Here is a 20,574-nt window from a genome sequence, read left to right as displayed (position 1 = left end):
AAAAAAAATGGCGTCCCGTGGGTTTTTGATGTGGATCTTTTAAATTTTGAGGACAGCAAGGCTTGGTGGTGGGTGAAGAGAGAAAGAAATCAGCTTTCAAAAACAAAATTTTTTTAAAATCACTGAGAGCCCTACGACTACGGCTTCTTCAAGCCAGTCAGGGTCCTCTTCTCCTAACCAAGTGCCTGCGGAACCCTTCTGGCATCTAGAATCCGAAAATCCTAAAATTAGAGGAAAACGGGCTCTACCTTCGAGACTATGCCCCCTCCACCCCTCACCAACTGCACCGCGACACCCCCACGACTTCCCGTGTCCACGTCCACGGCAGAGAGGCGCCAACGGACACTTCCTGGAGCCCAGGAAGGCGTTTTCTCACACGACCTAAGGAATTCTCCCCCAACCCCAGTGGTGACCCGCCTTCAGACCCACCCCAGGGCCCGCAGCTCCCTCCTCAGCAGCTCGCCGCCGGAAGTGACGCTCGGGACCGTGCAGCTTCCGCCCCCCGCCGCCCGGCTCGGCCCCGGCTGGCGCTGGGCGTGCGTCGACCCGGCGGCCCAGCACACGGGGATTGTGGGTAACGGCCCCGGCCGGCTGGGGCGGCTGGCTCCGCGCAGCAGGGTCTGGTCTCTGTGGCTCGAGTCCGTTGGCGGGTTGCGGTTGTGGGCCAGCACCACCTTCAGTCCCCGTCCCCCCTCACTCCCCAACAAACCTCCTACAGTGGCCGTGCGGGGGCCATGGAGCAACCGTGGCCACCGCCGGGACCCTGGAGCCTCCCTCGGGTCGAGGGGGAGGCGGAGGAAGAGAGTGACTTGGACGTGTCCCCCGTTTCCCCTCGCTGCCCGCAGCTGCCGGGCGGTGGCGCCCAGGTGAGAAGAGGCGGTTCGCGTTCTGCTGTGGGGTTGGAGGGATGGGAAGGTGCTGTGGTCCTGCCCTTTGGAGAGCCCCCCACCCCCGGCCTTGGTGGTTGGTGCCTTGCTGCGCGCCCTCCGGGGGGTTTGGAGAGGTTTTTGGGGGGTGCCATCCCACTGCTAATGGTAGCATCCTCGGGCAAGAGGAGGTGGCCCTGGGGTTCATTGGCCACCTCTGCCTCCACGCGCACCCACCCCCCCTTTTTTTTTTCTTTCAAACCCCGTGGCAGATTTATTTTTTTCCTCCTCGTCCCACCCCTTGCCTTGCCTGAAGGCACCTAGATTTGGGGCGCCCCACTCTTGTCGGGGACCTGGATGACCCTTTGTCCTCTCGCCCCGTCGCTTTCATACAAACCCCTTGGAGCGGTTCCCCTTGCACGCACTCGGGTTGAGTTGGGTACGAGGCACCGGTTGTGAAGTTCCTGCGTCCTGGAGGATTTCCCACTCAGATTCCACCCCACGTGGGCCCACAGCAGAGCAGATCCTATACATTTCCCTATTCATGCCCGACACACCTCTTCGCGCTCGCCTGTTTCTGTTGTCTGGCGCCACGTCCTTTTTTCCGGTTAAAAAAAACAGAACAAAAATACTACCAGTCAACAACAACAAAATAGCAAGGTGCACTTGCCCTTTATTTCCGTCTAATTCCTCAGGTTCCCTGGTGCACTTTGTCCTTAGCCCACAGTTTTCTTGCCCCTGAAACTTATTCAAATAATTCCACGTTCTGAGTCCTGGCTGTTTGTGAAAGTCTGCCCCGAGTGTGTTTGTGAAAGTCTGTTTTGGGATCACAGCTCCCCCCCCGCCCCCCCTACACACACACACACACACGCATTACCGTGGTCAAGGAAATGGAGTCTAGACGTGTGCCTTCCAAACACACTTTGCTGAGAGTTAGTGAAGAGGAGGGATTGAAATCGTGTTGCCAGTCAGTGCAGGGTCATCCAATCTCTGCTTCCCCGGGCTCCGCAGCTTCCCACAGGGAGAAGTGTACACTGTGCCTCGGTCTGCTGGTGGCTGGGAAAGGGGGTTGCTGGATCAGCAGCCGCTCACTAATTATGGATCACGGATGTCATCCTTATAGACAAGTGTGTGATAAGCTCAGAGTGTTCACAGAGCGACTGGCACCTGCTGTTGTCACTTTGGGGGGAAGAAGCTGAAGAGGAAGTAACAAGGTCTTAGTCATTTCAGTGGCTGAATCACAAAAGTAACCCAAGGAAAAGTGGATTTTCAAAGTGTTACTGTTTTTGCTTGGGTGCTTACAAGCTTATTTAGCTGAAAGGGGTTTTTACACGAGAGTCAGCTTGTCTCTTCCCTTAAAAAGTGATTGCTCTGGGACTCTTCCAGCTAGTTAGTGCAAAGTTAAGTCTAAAGTTTAGGATTCCTAGTTCTGTATTTTTTTTTCTCCTATGTAACTGCACATCTTAACTTGTGAAGTACCATAAAACGTTGTTGACCTAAACTACCTTTCAGTGTTGTTAAACTGTTCGAGGTAGTTGCTAATTGTAAATGTGTATGCCTTTTTTACTTACCCAGCTACTCAACTTTCTGACTTTAAGACTTACACTTTTGGAAAGAATAAAATATTTAGCCTAGTGTACAGGCATTTGAAAACACTTTTTAAAAGCTTTCAAAGGTCTGGTTTGACATTTGCCCATTACAGAGAATTTCAGCATCATCATGTACTAGATCTAAAGACGGATTCGGAATGTAAATATTGTTGGAGATTTTTGACACAAAGTTACATTAGCAGATCTTAGTGCCAACAGTTACTTTTGCAAAATTAATGTTCATGAAAATACAACTATTTTAGTTTTCCTCTTAGAGTTTTCTGTGTTTGCAGATTAAAATGTGCCTGAACTTTTTAATAATCCGAGCACATGTTAGGTAATTTAGAGGGCCATGTGTTGTCTGGAGGGGGAGAACTTAAGCATAAATCTTTTAGAATTCATTCAACTTGAGTAATAAACATTTGCCCCCCATGTAGTTTGAAAATGCAGAATACTTCCACTTATTCATGCTGCCTTCCTTGATACATCTTGATATTCCTTGCAAAATAAGTTTTATGGCTTGGGTTTTCTTTTTCCCAGCCCTGTTTTAAGCATAGCTGATTCACAGTGACACCTGATCCTATTGTAAGATGGCTAAAAGTAAAATAAATGTTTTAGCTAGTTAGTTAGGGACATGATGTGTGGAACCTTGACTGCAAGAGTAAACAGCGTCTGAATAGCTAACTGTGCGCACGCTTGCTCCAGCCGAAACCTGAGTTTGTCTGAAGACCTGGCTGGGAAGGAGGGGCCTTGCTGGTTCCTCACCTCCAAACTCTACCACTGCCAGCCTGAGTCATCTACTCATCTCACAGTTGTTGGATTCTGGCTCCCCCCTGCAAACTGAGAGTTGTATAGACAGATAAGCACAGTGTTGTGTAGAAAAACACCACAGTAGAAATATACATGCTCCACATCTGGGTGGGAGACACTGGGTTAGAACAGGCTTTGGGGATGCCAGGGTCTGGGGTGGAGATGGGAGTTACCTTGGGGGAGGAGAGCTGCATTGCAGCTGTTGGGGCGGGGAGGGAATGCGGTGACTGGACAAACAGAAGAGTGTCAGGAACTGTGAGGAGAGACTGGGAAATGCCATTGGGAGGGACCATGCCTTGCCTCAGGTTTCACTTTATCAAAAGACTTAGTGAATGAGTAAAATGAGATTTGGTTTTCAGGAAGCACACTGCAGCCTAGAAGGATGGAGAATGACTTGGCATAAAGACAGGCTGTGTTTCTACCTGAGTAGTTCAGATGTGAAGTGATAAGGACTTGAATAGATATGCAAATATGGAAACAGATCAGAGTGGAATAACTCTCTTTTTTTAACATTTATTTTCAATTGTATTGGAAAGGCAGATTTACAGAGAGAAGGAGAGACAGAAAGGTCTTCCATCTGCTGGACCACTCCCCAGATGGCTCCTATGGTCAGAGCTGAGCTGATTCGAAGGCAGGAGCCAGGAGCTTCTTCCGGATCTCCCACATGGGTGCAGGGTCCCAAGAATTTGGGCCATACTACACTGCTCTCCCAGGCCACAGGCAGGGAGCTGCACCAACAGTGGAGCAACTAGAACGCAAGCTGGTGCCTTTGTGGGATACAGGTGGTTGGAAGTAGAAGAGTAGCCTGACGTGCCAACACGCTAGTCCCAGAAATAACTCGAACTAAGTAATTTGAGACTGGTCACTGTTTGACCAGTATGTCATAATGTGCCTTCAGCTTTTGTTTTATAGAGCTAAGGAATGTGAGCAATTAAATGTCACAGTGGTTTATGTAGAATGATTAAGTGTTTCCACCAATAACTGAGAAGAATAGTCACCAGCGTGAACCAGCTACCATTTTACCGAATAGCAACTTTGCCTATTCTGTTTGGAATTAGAGGTACCTGATAGAAACTTTTTTAAAAAATTTTTATTTCTATTTGAAAGGCAGAGTTACAGAGATGGACTGAGGGAAGTGAGAGAAAGATTTTGCATCAGCTGGTCCGCTCCCCAGGTGGCTGCACTGGGTGGCCGGAGCTGAGGTCATGCGGGAGCCAGGAGCTCGTCTGGGTCTCCCACTTGGTGCAGGGTTGCAGGGTCCTGAGGCCTCAGGCTGTCCCCCACTGTCCTCCCAGGCCATAGGCGGAGAGAGGGGAGCTGGATCGAGAGTGGGCCAGCCGGGACACAAACTAATGATGTGGATGAAGGCTTAGCCTACTGTGCCACTGCACTGGCCTCCAGAAACTGTTTCTGATAGCAGTTTCTTACATCAGTGAGGGTTGGAATAATACAGAAAGAAAAACAGCAAGCCCTGATTACCTTTAATTTCAAGGAGAACCTGAAGACTAGGGCTCTACAGGTGTAGTTTTCCTCATGTGGAATATTGAAGTCTTGAAGTAGGTTTCAACTTGTTCCCATTTTTCTGCTGGTTCAAGATTATGAAGACGAAATGAGATGTTTGTTGAGCAGCAGATGTATTCAGGACATTGCCATAGTTGCCATTTTGTTGTTGTTGCTGTTATTTGGTTGGAGAGAGACATAGATTAAGCAAGAAACTGAGTCTAGTTGATGAAACAAGGCCTGTGATACAAAAAAGTAACTGCAGGTACAGAACACAAAGTACTTGGTACGTCAGAAACCTTGTACATAAGTCTACTGAGGAAAAGACATGCAAGTTGAGCTGTTGTTGGACAGCTGTGAGCGTCGCCCTCGTTTCTCACAGTTGTGTTTGCGTGCAGCTGTACGGCCATGGGATTGAGCTGGCTTGCCGGAGGCAGACGGAGCGCGTGAAGAGCTCTGTGGCGTGCAGATGGGACCTCGCCGAAGCCCAGCAGAAACTGGGCAGCCTCGCGCTTCACAACTCCGAGTCCCTGGATCAGGAGCAGGCCACGGCGCAGACAGCCGCCTCCGAGCTGCGGCAGCGGGAGGAAGAGTGGCGGCAGAAGGAGGAGGCCCTGGTGCAGAGAGAAAGGATGTGTTTGTGGAACGTGGATGCCATTAGCAAGGATGTTTTTAATAAGGTATGACCCTTTAAGGGACCGTAAAGAAAGGAAGGAAGCAAGAGTGAAAAGAGACCTGAAGTATTCGCACTAACCAGGTGTGCATATTTGGTAGTTAGGCAGCAACAGCAGAAATGTTCTCCTTGGACAGCTCATGCAAAGTCCCCGGTAGTGTCTGATTTGGGTAGGCCTTAACTGAACCACGTGACCACCGCGTGGTCTACTGACTCAAGGGTCGGCTCTGGAATCAGACGGCTACCATCAGCCTTGTCGCGTGCTGGCTTTGCAGTCTTGGGCAAGTCGTTTAAGTCTCTTGAGCAGTTGTGTCTTCAATTATGTGAGGTGGGTGTGGAGATTAAATAAAGGTACTATCTTAAAAACATTGCAGCCTAGAGCCTGGTGCATGGCAAAGCAGAAGCGACGGGCACGTTTGTGATGCTCTACCGTTAGCTTCTCTGTTTTATAATACAAAGCAAAGTAATTCGGATTTGTCTGTCACTTAAATAGTACAGCACTCTTGCCAAGATAGTGGTTTCCTAAGTGAAGTATTCTACTTTGTGTTAGAATATTCCAGTATAAGCTTATTCTCTGACTCATGTATCTGAAGAAGGAAATGGATTTAAATTAGAGTAAACTCATAAGAGAGTTGCTGGAAGAGTACCGAGGAGTGCTGTTCTTCAAACTATGAGGCCATGACCGACGCAAGCAGGTTGTGAAATAACCTGGTATATTCCAAGTATTATGAAAAGAGGAGGACGGGGAGTGGCATTGTGGCACAGTGGGTCAAGTTTCCACTTGCAGCACTGTGATGCCAAATTAGAGCACAGACCCACGTCCCAGCTGCTCTGCTTCCAGCCAGCTCCCTGCTAACGCACACAGGAAAGCGGAGAGGGGTGGTTCAAGGACTAGGGCTGCTGCACCCAGGGGGAGACCAGGCAGAAGCTCCTGGCCTCTGCCTGGCCCCTCGCTGGCTGTTATGCCCCTGGGGAGTGAACCAGCAGATGAAAGATTCTGTCTGTAACTCTTTGAAATAAAAAATTGTAAAAAGAGCAAGAGGAGAGGTAGGCTTCTAGCCCGGTGATTAAGATGCCCACAATGCATGTCATTCTACCTGGGTTTGTCCTGGCTTTGGCTCCTGGCTACAGCTTCCTGTACATGATCCTTGGGAGGCAGGGCAGCTGGCTCAGTTACTTACCCACGCGGCAGCAGACCTGGGTGGAGTTCCTGCTCCAACATCTGCCCCTTTGCAAACATGTAGGGAGTGAACCAGCAGATACATCAGTCAGTCATCTTCTGTCGCTCTCAGATGGAATCAGTCATTTCTTAGATAGTAAGCAAATTCAACTGTGTAGAGTAGAACAGAACAGAATGCATCCTGCTTGGGATCAATATTGTATCATAAAACTCGTGTTTTGGCTCTACATGTAGTTGTTAGGACACATTACAAAAGCTATTTTTTGAAGATTTATTTACTTTTATTGGAAAGTCAGATTTACAGAGAAAAGGAGAGACAGAGAGGAAGATCTTCCATCTTTTGGTTCACTCCCCAAGTGGCTGCAATGGCTGGAGCTGAGCTGATCTGAAGCCAGGAGCCAGGATTTTCTTTTGGGTCCACCCTGTGGGTGCAGGGTCCCAAGGCTTTGGGCCATCCTCTACTGCCTTCCCAGGCCACAAGCAGGGAGCTGGATGGAAAGTGGAGCAACCAGGATACGAGCTGGGCCCATATGGGATCCCTGGCGTGCAAGGTGAGGACATCAGCCACTAGGCTACAGCGCTGGGCCCTAAAATCTTTCATAAGCTAAATTGTAGTCTCTTTCAAATTAATTAATTAAAAAGATGGTTTTAAGAATGAAAATGATGTCCAATACTGATCAAAATGAGTTTTCCCCCATTGTCTGCATTAATGGAAATCATTGGTCTGGTTGGGTTTCTACAATCCCATGTTTCTCAAACTGCTCAGTGTTTTGTACTGCTCTTCTCCATTGGAGATTGGATTTTAAAAATGCATGAGAAAGCAGAAAGTTCTTTATATTGAATTAAGCCTGACTTTGGAAAAACATTAGCAATTAAATCCATGAACATGATGTACAGTATGGATATTTTGGTGCTCATTTTTTTCCGCTGAAAAAGTAATTTTTTTTTCTTTCAGAGGAAATGATCCAAGTGGTGTTTCTTTGTTTTTTTAAAATCAATGTCTCCTTTTGTCTTCCATAGTCATGGAAAAAAAGTTTTCATTTTGCCTTTGTTTTCAGTTGTTTCTTTAAACCTAGCTTCTAACATAGCCTGCTTCTGTCCCGTATTAATCAGGACTGTTTTGATGTTCCAGAAATTTGCTCAAATCGTACGTTGCTTTTTCCTGGGGGCTTGAGACTTGAGAGGACTGCTCTAGACCTGCGCTGTCCATCTCCATAGCCACAGCCGCAGGTGCTTCTGGGTGCTTGGCATGCGCCTAGTCCGATTGAGACGTGCCGTGAGTACAAAATGCACGTCAGGTTCCAATCAGGTGCCAAAAAGAAGTCAGGCATGCTGTTCACATGTTGAAGTGATAATACGTTACATGTGTTAAATAACATAGGTTATTAGTCTTTGATTCTGTATTAATGTGGCTCACAAAAAATTTAAATTACCTCTGTGATTTGGAATGTTTCTGTTGGACAGTGCTGGTCTAGATGGCAGAATATAAGGGATAAAAATGCTTTTGTCTCAGAAAATGTGAGCTTTTGTGTGCCTCGTGGTTGTAAGTTGGCGCAGAGGTAGTTTGTGATTTTGGCAGTAGGCAGTGATGATATCAGGATACAGATGCAATCACAGAACATTCTGAGGGCTGTTCTCATTTCCATGGCTAGATTAAAACTTAATTTTTGATCTGTTTTATGATTAATTGAAAAGAAGCATTTCTTCAATAGAAATTTGTACTTGGTCTCAGGAATCAAAGGGCCTCCCCTGAGACAAATTTATTAGAAATGAAGTCAAAATCTATTTCTAATTTGCATTTTATTAAATAATTTTGTAGTAAGTATGCTTTAGAATGCCATGATTAGGTCAGAGTTGTACATGTTTGTAGGAAATGAATAATACAACCACAAATTAGGTGTTTAAGGAATCTTAATGAGACCCAAAAAGACAAATATCATGTTTTCTCTGATTTGTGGTAGCTAACACAGAGTACACATCACTCACAGTGTATATGAGTGACATGTCAGTTTCTTTGTTTTTTGTGATTTCTTTACTGTTTCTAGTATTCCTGTGGAACAGTGGTCAGTTTTTCACTTGTGGAGTTCCCTTTAGAGGAGCATTGAGTCTGTGATTATAAAGTGAATGGAGAGGATGCTATGGCAAAAATAATAAAAGAAGAATTGAAAAGGAGGTAAAAAGAGCGCAAAGTTTAGCTACATTTGGAGAATTGTATCTGAGATTCATGAAACCTGTATATTAATAAAAGAAGTCATTAAACATGAAAAGATCTTTAATAGTAAAATTCATTTTAAAAAAAGATTCATTTGTTTTTTGTGTAATTCCTAAGATAAATGTCTGATTTTCCACATAGATTCAAATATCATTTTGCAAACCTAATGGAACTTCCAAACAAGAAAATACCAATTTCTTTGAATGAAGAGTTCAGCACGTTTAATACAGGGTTAGAGTCATAGTACCCTAGGTTTTTATATTGTCTGCAGGAAGAACGGAGAGGCATTCAGTATCTGGGAAAAGTGTTTTAATTGTAATATAAAACCTGATTTTAATTGTAAATTTTTTCTTAGAGTTTTATTAATCAAGATAAAAGAAAAGAAACAGAAGATGAAGATAAATCAAAATCATTTATGCAGAAATATGAGCAAAAAATCAGACATTTTGGTAAGTGAGCTCCTTGAATTTCCTTCCTTATCATGGTTTGGTGTCTTGTAGATGTGTACAGAAAGGAAGAAGATACACGGTCAACTCCACTGGTGTAGTTGTGTCTGGTAAAGTTATACTGATCTTGTTTTAGACTTTTTGTGGGGGGAGATGGTGGTGGGAGGACTAGTTAAAATGGATGAAGAGAGCCAGCCAAATTGGGAGGAGAAGCAGAATGTGTTGTGTGGTACTGACCTCAGATAGCCTCTGTTCCCTGGTCTCTTGCTACTTCTCAACTAATTTTTTTTAGCTGTGATTCAGTATTTTTAATTTATGCCGGATATTATCACTGAAAATTTCATCAAAAGTTACAAACATCTGTACAAATATTGTGATAAAACTTTCTACATTTATGTTGAAGGTGACCGTGTCAACCTGTTCCTTGTAACCAAGTATATTGCTTTTTTACTAATACAAGGGGAGGAAATTGCATTCCATAGTTACTTATATTGCTTTTTGAAGCCATATCAATATCATATTGTTGAAAAACATTTCATATAAAATACTTTTGAATAGGATATGAAGTGAAATGAGGAGAAAATTATATATGTACAATAAAACTTTTAATTTTGTTCCCTTAAAAATTATTTAAAAATAAACATGGAAGGAAATAGATTGGTGTAGTAAAAATAAGTGTCTCTTAGATTTACAAATGATTTTTTTCTGGACTTTTCAGATTCTTTGCAGTCAGTATGTTTATAATCTGAGATAATATTTTTAAAGGATTCGCGAGGAATTCAAAAGTGTTTGTTTCATGTTAGAAAATTTATTATTTTCACTGTAATAACTGTGTAGCAGTGTAACCATAGGACTTAATGACTAGTTTGATGCAACAGAAATGAAAATGTCAAGGGAATTTCTGGAGTGCTTGCTAGAATAGCAGGGAGTCTTCCAAGTATTGTGGGAAGAGGAGCAAGAAGAATGAAGAGAGGATGTGTAGACATGTCGGCAGGAATAGCTGCCTGGCGGTAGATGGTTAAGAGTGCAGGAGAGCTGCTGCTCAGGAAACACAGGAAAGATGGCCAAAGGTCTTTTCTCAAGGAACTTAAAACCTACCGCATAAAGAGTCAAAATGGATAGGACCCAGTGTGGTGGCTCAGTTGGCACTAATCTTCCCCTTGCAAGTGTCAGGATCCCATGTGGGCACTGGTTCATGTCCCGGCTGCTCCACTTCCCATCCAGCTCCCTGCTTCTGGCCTGGAAAAGCAACAGAGGATGGCTAAAAGCTTTAGGAACTTGCACCTGCTTGGGAGACCTGGAAGAAGCTCCTGGCTCCTGGCTTTGGATCGACTCAGCTCTGGCTATTGTGGCCACTTGGGAAGTGAACCAGCAGGTGGAACATCTTTCTCTCTGGTGTCTGTTTCTCTCTGTAAATCTGCCTTTCCAGTAGAAAAATAATTTTAAAAAAATTTTTAAAGGGTCAGTGGCTAAAGTCTTCGCCTTGCACGTCCCGAGATCCCATATGGGTGCTGGTTTGTATCCCAGCGGCCCTGCTTCCCATCCAGCTCCCTGCTTGTGGCCTGGGAAAGCAGTTAAGGACGGCCCAAAGCCTTGGGACCCTGCACCCGCGTGAGAGACCTGGAGAAGGCTCCTGGCTCCTGGCTTTGGATTGGCTCAGCTCCAGCTGTTGTGGTCACTTGGGGAGTGAATCAGTACAGTAGATGGAAGATCTTCTCTCTGTCTTTGCTGTTCTCTGTATATCTGACTGTCCAATTAAAATTTTTTAAAAATTTAAAAATAGAAAGTGAACGGCGCCATTTTAAGTGTTAAATGTGTTATTATGTAAGTGTAATGCTATAGAAAGAAAAAAATGCGTGAGAACATTTAGGTGAAGAAGCGGGTAAATCTGAAGTGAAGCATTCATTTATTCAAGAGAAAGAGGAACAGAGAGGAATCTTCTGTGTGCTAGTTCAACATACGCTCCTTATTCCCCAGTCTGAAATGCCCACTACAGCTGGAGCTGGGACAGACCGCAGCCAGGGACAGGCGTTCAAGTCTTCCGTGTGGGTGGCAAAGACCCGAGGTTTCGAGCCATCATCTGCTACCTCCCAGTGTACGCATGAACAGGAAGCTGGATTGGAAAGCAGAGCTGGGCCTTGAACCTCGGCACTCCCGTATGACATGTGGACACACTGTGTGGTGTTTTAGCTACAAAGCCAAATGCCCAACCCTCCTGAGCTAATTTTTGAAAGGGCTTGTTCGTGTATCTCAAGAGACATCTTGAGTGAATGACTAAAATGTGAAAGTGTATTTAACGTTATAGGAAAACTAGTACTGAATTGCTTCTCCACATTGTCAGCATTTTACTGTACTACCTTAGACATGTTGCTTAGTGTAGTGAGTCTCTTGAGATTGGTGTGCTTAGAACTAGGGTGACCTGACTGCAGGCATTCCCCAGGCAGGCTTTTGGTGAGACTCTTACCTGGTCTTACTGGGTGAAATCACACTTCCTGTGAATTTTCAAAGCTTTCCTTGTTAGGATATTATTTCTCTTCATTTGCTCTTTTACCATAATGTATGGCCCTTGAAATACCCAATTATTTTTTTAAAGAGAATCATTTTAAAATAACATTTCTTTCCTTATAGGAAGAAAGATAGTACTTTGTATCCACAGTTTAATTCTTTTTTTACAGGTATGTTGAGTCGTTGGGATGATAGTCAGAGATTTTTGTCTGACCACCCATACCTTGTATGTGAAGAAACCGCTCAATATCTTATTTTATGGTGTTTTCACCTGGAAGCTGAGCAGGTATTGTATGAACCTTGAGGTTCTGGGAACTTGAGTGGAATTCTGATCTTAACGTTACTGGTTTTGGGGGTTTATTTTTTGTTATTATCTAAGTGAGTGTAGGAAGATCGGGGAATGAAATTGTAAGTTTTAATTTTGATAGGACAAGTTTTAGTTCTTCAGTTAGCTTATGGAAAACTTTCCAGTGTATTTTTCTGCCACTTCTCAGTGTCCTTATTCCCATATACTGTAACCTTTTATTTTTTAACTAGTTAATGGTGTGCTTTACAAATCCAAACTGTAACTACAATGTTAAACTAGAAGTGTGATTCTCCTTTAATTTCTCTGGTTCACAAATAATCAAAATACATCTAAACTAAGAAAGACTCTTAATGTGTCTGCATAGAATTTGACTTTGTCTGCATAGAATTTGACTTAGAATTAGAAATTAAAATCAAATTACTCTAAAAATCTAAAGTTTGAGTCGGTTTAGCAATTAGATACATTTCTTATATAACTGTGAACTGTTTATTTTCAGAAAGGGGCTTTAATGGAACAAATAGCACATCAAGCTGTTGTAATGCAGTTTATTATGGAAATGGCCAAAAACTGTAATGTGGATCCAAGAGGGTGTTTTCGTTTATTTTTCCAGAAAGCCAAAGTAAGTAGTTATTTAATAATACTAGATGGGAAAGTCAGGTCTTAGCTGAAACCTCCTTTGTAATAAACATCTAGAAAAGATGACCACCAGGATGCCCATGGGTCCAGTTGTATAGCTTTTCTGCTCAGGAGTCTATTTGTAATAAAGCTTGTTTTGTACCAGTTGAGACTTCAAGGAGCAATATAAGAGTTCATGGTGGAGCATGTGTGTAAAACTGGAGTGAGCGCGTGAGCCTTGGGATGGTTCCGTGTTTGAGTCAGTCTGCATCAAGTGCCTGCTGATGCAAAGCACAGTTCTTTCTGATACTGAGGATACAGTGTTGAACAAGACTGATAACAGACACAGTTAATGAGAAATCAAAGCTTGGCAGTGAGAGAAAGAGGAAACAATCTAAACAGTCCATCGGGGAGTGTTTTTTTTAAAAATCCAACGGCTGCCACATTAGAGTGCCTGAGATTAGTTGTGCCTCGGCTTCCGGTCAGGCTGCCTGCTCCTGTGCCCCAGGCGCGTGGGTGGTGGCCATGTAGGAGTCCAGCGTGGAGCTTCTGGCTCTGTTATGACCTGGCCCAGCCCTGCCGTGGCAGGCATTTGGGGAGTGCATCAGCAGTTAGAAGATCTCTCTTTTTTTCTGTTTCTCCTTCTGTTCATGTCCTGGCTGCTCCAATTCCAATCCAGCTCCCTGCTAATGTACTAGAAAAAGCAGCAGAGGGTGGCCTAAGAATAGGGCCTTCTGCCACCCTAGTGGGAGACGTAGATAAAGCTCCTGGTTTCAGCCTGGAGTAAACAAACGAACAGAAGCTCTTGGTTTAATTTATTTAGACCTAATACACACTTACAAACACGGAGAGAGAGACACACACACACACACAAGAACACAGTATCTTACTTTTGGTGGTTCACTCCCCAAATAGCTGCTTGTGGCCTGGGAAAGCAGTGGAGGAAGGGCCAAGGCTTTGGGTCCACATCCACATGGGTGACTCCTGGCTCCTAGCTTTGGATCAGCTCAGCGCTGACCATCTGGGGCATGAACCAGTGGATGAAGGACCTCTCTAAAATGAAGTCGGTTGAGTCACTCTAGACCTAAATCTGTATGCTTGAGGCTTTTAGCAGGATGAGCAGATGTGCTGCTTGGTTTTCAGACAGACGAGTTGAGGCAAAAGGCTGAAATTCCCGGTGTTCATTCTAGGTACCGTGTATTGACTGGAGTGGGATGTTAAAATGCAGTTAAGGAAGTTACTCATTGCCTGCCTTAGTTGTATAGATGTTGATGTTAATAACTGATCTGTAGGTTTTAGTGTGATTACTCAACTTGAGCTCCATGTGACAAGACTGCTGCTACTTACAGTGGAAGCCGTGTTCTGTTGCCTTAGGATATGCTCTGATTTCTCGGTGTGGAGCTGACGCCTTTCTAAACATGTCACTGCCTGTAGGGAATTTTGTATCAAGAATGTTGCCTGTTCGTTACATCATTGGATGCCTGAGAATTCTCCTTCCTCAACTTAGTAACTGTACTGTTTGCTTTGTGTGTCAAAAAGAAGGAACCCGCACAACTTGAACACTTTGGATATTCCCAGCAAGAAGCCGAGTGCTGAGTTTTGTTTGTTTTCTCCTAACTTTGACAGATAGAGGACACAGGTTTTCTTTTTTTCTAGATCCAGGTAATAGTGCCTCATCATTAACTGATGAGGGGTTGATAGGCTTTAGCAGCGTTCCTTTGGCAGTGGGCAAAGGATAGAGGATAAGTGAGGGGTTTTTTTTTTTTAGGTCCTGTTAAGGAAGGAGCTGAGGGGAATAAAATAAAGCCTACTTCCCCTGTGTTTACAGTTGTATGTGTATTTGTGGGAAGGAGTTATTTGTTTTATTGAAGTAAAAAGAGTCTGAACAAGCCATTAGTGTTTTTATACACAAGTAGTTTTACGGTGGTTTCTACATTTGACCTGTTCATTTTATCTTCGTGTCCTTCATATTGGCATGTGCTTTGTAGAATTTTCTCTGTGGTCTATAAATCCTGAAAGGTACATTTTGTGTGTGTGTGTGTTTTCTAGGCAGAAGAAGAAGGATATTTTGAAGCATTCAAAAATGAACTTGAAGCTTTCAAGTCAAGAGTCAGACTTTATTCTCAATCCCCAAATGTTCAACCTGCGACAGTTCAGGATTGTGTTCCCCATTCTGGTTTATTAGAACCCTTACCACAGGTAAGTTGGAAAATTACCTTTACAAGCCAATCAGCTCACTAACTTTCATTCTTATGGACTACTCTTTCTTCTTAAATATAATATGTGTGTGACCATTGAAAATATTCTTGCTTTGGGGTATAAGCCATATGCATGTTCTAAACACGTTCCATATTTTGGCATTGAAACACTTGGGCCTTTTAAGTATGTAAAGATACACCATCTCCTTTTAATGACTTCCATCTAAACCTTCTTTTTAAAGATACATTTGTGTATTTAGGACAGAGATCTTCCGCTCTTTGGTTCTCTCCCCACATAGTCAGGAATAAACCAGGCCAACACTGAGAGCTGCTTCCGGGTCTCCTGCAGTGGTAGCAGAGCCAGCTCTGCCGCTTTGCTAGGCCGTTAGCAGGGAGCCAGATTGGAAGTGGAACAGCAGAGACTCAAACCAGCACCCTTACGGCATCCCGGCTTTGCAGACTTAGCTTCGCCTGCTGTCTGGTGGCACTGACCCCATCTACACACTCTTAAAGGCAGTGGCGACCTATCGGTAGTTACTGCAACCCCTCAAGATGGCTCGTGCACCGTTGGGAGTTTTTCAGGATGAAGTGAAGCAGCTTCGAAGCATACATGAAAGTGGTAGCCAGCATGCTCTGTTGGGTAATTTATTTGTTACTATTTCATTCAATGTTGCACATACGTTAAACATCCTAAGTGGCACATATTACCAAGAAATTGAATCTGTTAATGTAATTCAGAAAACAATATTTGTAAGATTAATCAACTGAGTAAATTTGCTATCTGCTGTTAGACCAAAATTTTAAAAATCACTCTGTCACCTATGTGAAAGAATTCACATCAAAAAGAGTACATATCCAGGGTCTGCCTCATACTACTTAGAATTACAGTGTTTTTTAAGAATATTTATTTGTATTAGAGAGGTAGATTTACAGAGAGAAAGGGAACGAAGATCTTCCATCTGCTGGTTCACTCCCCAAGTGGCTGAAACGGTTGGAGCTGAGCCTGTCTGAAGCCTGGAGCTTTTTCCGGGTCATTCATGTGGGTGCAGGGTCCCAAGGCCTTGGGCCGCCCTGGTCTGCTTTCCCAGGCCACAGGCAGGGAGCTGGAGGGGAAGTGAAGCAGCCGAGACAAGAAGCAGTGCCCAAATGGAATCCCAGCGCTTGAAGGGGAAGGATTAGCCAATTGAGCCATTGTACTATATCCAAGAATTACAGTTTTATTGTTACATAGTCCCTGAACTTTTTTTTTAAGTTTCGTTGTTTTTAAGATGCATGAAAAAAATTGAAATTCCTATATCCCTTTTCTGTGACATGCATTTTCCATGGACTCTTTGAGGATCTCTTGTGCTACGTTTTCTGGAAGAATTCCGACTGTTCTGTCTGGGGGAAAGATGTGTCAGTGGCATAAGAAATGTGTCGGAAATATTACTATCTATTGTAATATTATCACAATGGAATATATTTATATAGCCACATAATTATGTATAATAGTTATATATGATTATATATTTGAAGCAATCAGTAGAATTGAAGTTAGATTAGGTATGTTGACTTGTTTGTTTTTCTTTTTAATGGAGATTTATTTGTTTACTTGAAAGGGGCAAAACAGACAGAGATCTTCCATGCGCTGGTTCAATCCTCAGATGGCTGCAGTGGTCAGGGCTGGACCAGGCTGAAGCCAAGGGTGGAGAGCTTCTTCCGGGTCTCCCATATGGGTATCAGACTCAGACTCTTAGGCCATCTCCCACTGCTTTTCCAGCTCATTGGCAGAAAGCTGGATCAGAAGTAGAGCAGTCAGGACACAAACAGGTGCTTGAACAGGATGCTGGCGTTACAGGTGGTGGTTTACCTGCTCCATCACTAGGCTGGCCCAACTTGTTTGTCTAAATCTCTCCTTGATAATGTCTTCCGTTCACAGGAGGTGGGTACATGAATTCTGGAAAATCTGCTCAGCCAACTGTACTACTTAATATTCTGTCTCTGCAAACAGCCCAGTCCTGAACAAGTCATGTAAGCTCTAGATTGTCAGAAAAGGTCTTAACACTACAATGGAACATAGCATGATGTAAGGAGAGTTATCAATGTAAAGTCTTTCGTCTGGGTAGCAGTTAGCACTTAGTCTCTTTTTGTAATTGACAGTAGTCTTGTGAAATAAACCTTAATTTTGAGAGGACTAACCCAGGGCCTGTTGCATATAGGCAGGAGTCATAGTTACTTACGGTTTAGCCTGTTTATGTAACTGTTTCATTAACTTGGGATGATGTTTTCCCCTTTGAGCATTGTAGCTTTAGAGGCAGGAATTTGTGCCTGTCCCATACTTGCACCAGGTATTTGTGCCACTTTGTTCATGAAGACCTGTTTGGGAATAATGCAGTTCTAGCTAGCTTTTTGGCTCTTGCAATACTCCAGCTGCAATGTGCTGCACTTTATTAGCAGGCTCTTAAGCCCCTGCAGATTCACGGGTTTTAAGATGTCTGTCTCATTTGGGCTGTTGGGCCCAGCGCAGTGGCCTAGCGGCTTAAGTCCTTGCCTTGCACATGCCGGGATCCCATATGGGCGCAGGTTCTAATCCCGGTGGCCCCACTTCCCATCCAGCTGCCTGCTTGTGGCCTGGAGGACAGCCCAAAGCCTTGGGATCCTGCACCATGTGGGAGATCCCGAAGAGGCTTTGGGCTCCTGGCTTCAGATAGGCGCAGCTCCAGCGGTTGCGGCCACTGGGGGAGTGAATCAGTGGATGGAAGATCTTCCTCTCTGTTTCTCCTCCTCTCTGTATATCTGACTTTCCAATAAAAATAAAATAAAACTTAAAAAAAAAAACCATTTGGGCTGTTTTCCTTCATTAAGTCAACAAAAATGACCCTAGATGGTCCAGCAGTAGAAGTTCAAGTAACTGGCAGATGGTCACAACAACTGAATCAATGAAATTGAATTCTTAGGAAAGAATTTCCTAAATTCCTTGATCTTCAGATCTGTGTCATTACCCATGGTGCTTAAAGAGATAATGGTTTTAATTTTGCATTTATTTATTAGGATTTTCTGTTCTTTGTTCTGCAAGTGAGCACACAGAGCATTTATAAGTTCTACTTCTGTTTTAGAAATCAGTGCAGCCTAGTCTTTTATTCTCAACTTCAGAAATTTGAGTTTGAGAATTTCTCACTCAGGTTTAGTAAATGGTTCCCTTTTTTCTAAACCTTTAGCATTTTTAGTATTTGCTGTGTAATTAAATAGTAACCTTCAAAATACATTGCTGCCTTAAAATCATGTTTTTATCATTTAAATTGTCAGTAGCTGGGTGCATATAAAGACATAAGATACAGCCTAATTTGATTAGTTAGAGTTACAGTTTTGTCAAGAGGAAAAAGATTAAAGTTGTATTTCACATCCATCGTTGTCTTTAATCACTTCTCTTTGGCTTAACTAACAACGTCGTCAGCTGTCTCTTCGTTCTTGGGTTTCAATGCCCTGCAAGGGCGCAAAGGGAAGCTTGCTGTGGTTGCCGGTGCTGTCCCGCCGCTGGGTTTCTTAATGCTCCTTCTCTGTTTTTCCCCAGAATCCAGATTATCTTCAGTATTCTCCCAGTACAGCTCTCTGCAGTTTAAACTCAGTGGTACATAAAGAAGATGATGAACCCAAAATGATGGACACTGTATAATTTGGTTAAGACTGCTGAGGCCAAGTGCTATTTTGTTACAAGAAAGGAAGAACTTGGCTATTTTCTTGACACTTTTATGGGTGCTGCACTTTATTTTTGTTTGGTTTTTGATGGGAGCGGAAAAAAAAAAAGTACTGAAACGTTTTGTAACTTTTTTTAATGTGCTGCTAGGTTTTTTTGTTTTGTTTTCTGAAGAGAGGAGTGATACCATATGTTGCAGGAAGTCAAACTGGACTTTTTTCTTTTGGCTACTAAATTTGCCTTTAATCTGAATTGTTCTCTATTTTGGAATCAAAGTATGAAAATGTGCACAGATGCAATGTTTACAAGAACTGGTTGATTCTAGGAGGCGTCTGCTACCGTCTCTTTTATATGGATGTGTATATGTCCTACTCTATAAAAATGATTAAAGAGAAAAACGTACTTGTATTCTGCTAATTTAGCTGTCAAAGATCTGGGGTGTCGTCACATTAAAAGCAATAAATCAGTAGTTGGTAATCTACTAAAGAAGATGGGGTCCTTTAAAAATAATACTACATCCGTGTTTTCGGCACCGTCAATAGAATCCTTGTCTATAACATAATTTGGAATAATGTTACGTTACATTTACCCTCAAAGTATTCTCAGAACTGTATTTTTACGTTGTTGACTTTTCAGTGTTAAAGATTATAGGGATATAAACATTACAAACTAATGATAGGCTTCTTGTTCTGCGTTATTTTGTTTTGTCTTTAGTAAGAGCAGCTTTAAGCTCACTCTTCAGTTTCCTTGCTTAACATGGTCTGGGATCTCTCAGGGAACAAGTTTTAAAAGGGGCTGTAAGAACAAGCAACAAAAATACCTGATTTTTAAAATCATGGCTATTGTTTGTTTCACTCTGTTATAGCCTTTTCTAAAGGACTTCTTCTCAAAGGCAAGGGAAGTCTTGTGGAGCTGACTGCTTTGAGCTGCCAACTGCTTGTTGCTAAGACTCTGGTAATCATGACTGGTGATGGTGGCTCTTAGTCTACTCGTTATTCCTCTCTTTAGCTCAGTTCCCATAGAATGCTTCTGAGCTTTAATACTTCCTACGCGATTGACTTTAAATATGCCAGGATATCTGATGATTTCTTTTATTTAGAAAATAGATTACAGTGCTAATTGTGCTGTCCCTATCATTTGAGGATTTATCTTCCAACTCAGAAAAATGTGAGCTTTGATTGTAATCTTTGGCTCGGTACCTGTTCAGAGTCATGGTAAATATTTGAAGGATGGCCAGCTGGGATTGGTAATACGTGTCTCAATCTGAGAAACCAAATATGCTGAAGGACCCAGACGATGATCAGACCTGGGCCCTTGGCCTCATTTGTACGTTGTTCCAACTGAAGCCATTGGGCACTTGGTACCCATACAAATGGACTGGAATTATCGAATTATACTTCTGTAACATCACAGTCTTCCTGGTTTTTTAGCATAAAAATCTTTTTGTGCTTTGATATAAACACATACTCTGTAATAAAATGTTTGGCTAATTTATATAGTAATGTTCTTCAGCCTGCAATTTTTGCTTATTACTTGATCATAGAAAGTTCTCTTTCCTGCTACTCCCAATCCCCAGTCCCCTTTACCTATCTGGAACAAGCCCATTCCTCCTACCACCTCCCCAGCTGTACTGCGACGGGCCTGGAGCCATTGCTTTGCCTCCTGCTGCTGCACTGCTCCGCAGGCCTTGCCCATAAGCATCCACATCCCATTTGCCTTCTTTCAAGGTACTGCCGTCTCTGTCGGTAGAGTGGCTCACACGCAGTAAACTAGTCCTGAAAGGTTCATTCTCTGCAACAGGGATGAATGAAGAGCCATTCTTTGAAATTTGATCGTATAATATATTTTTTTAACCTTTTTTTTTTTTGCTTTAACTTTTAACATTTTCTGTGTTTTGAATGCGTGTGATTGGATTTGTTTTGGCGGCCATTGATTCGTGCATCTAAAGGCCATGGCTTGATCATAACGAGCAGTGCTTTCATAGCAGCCACAGTAAAAAA

The 20,574-nt window shown here is 43.2% G+C and overlaps 1 protein-coding gene across 1 annotated transcript; it reads left to right on the top strand.

Moving 5' to 3' along the window:
* The first annotated feature begins 704 nt into the window (after positions 1–704).
* Positions 705–19,063, top strand: CDC37L1 (cell division cycle 37 like 1, HSP90 cochaperone). Its single transcript, XM_004591823.2, has 7 exons — positions 705–866; positions 5,164–5,445; positions 9,186–9,279; positions 11,952–12,067; positions 12,585–12,707; positions 14,753–14,902; positions 18,452–19,063. The coding sequence occupies exons 1-7, from the start codon at positions 735–737 to the stop codon at positions 18,551–18,553; spliced, it is 999 nt and encodes a 332-aa protein (XP_004591880.1). The 5' UTR covers positions 705–734; the 3' UTR covers positions 18,554–19,063.
* The last annotated feature ends 1,511 nt before the right edge of the window (positions 19,064–20,574 follow it).

Source organism: Ochotona princeps, chromosome 31 (assembly GCF_030435755.1).
Source record: "Ochotona princeps isolate mOchPri1 chromosome 31, mOchPri1.hap1, whole genome shotgun sequence".
NCBI classification, from domain to species: Eukaryota; Metazoa; Chordata; class Mammalia; order Lagomorpha; family Ochotonidae; genus Ochotona; species Ochotona princeps.
The sequence above is the reverse complement of the archived record's forward strand: the minus strand, read 5'-3'. Positions and strand labels throughout refer to the sequence as shown.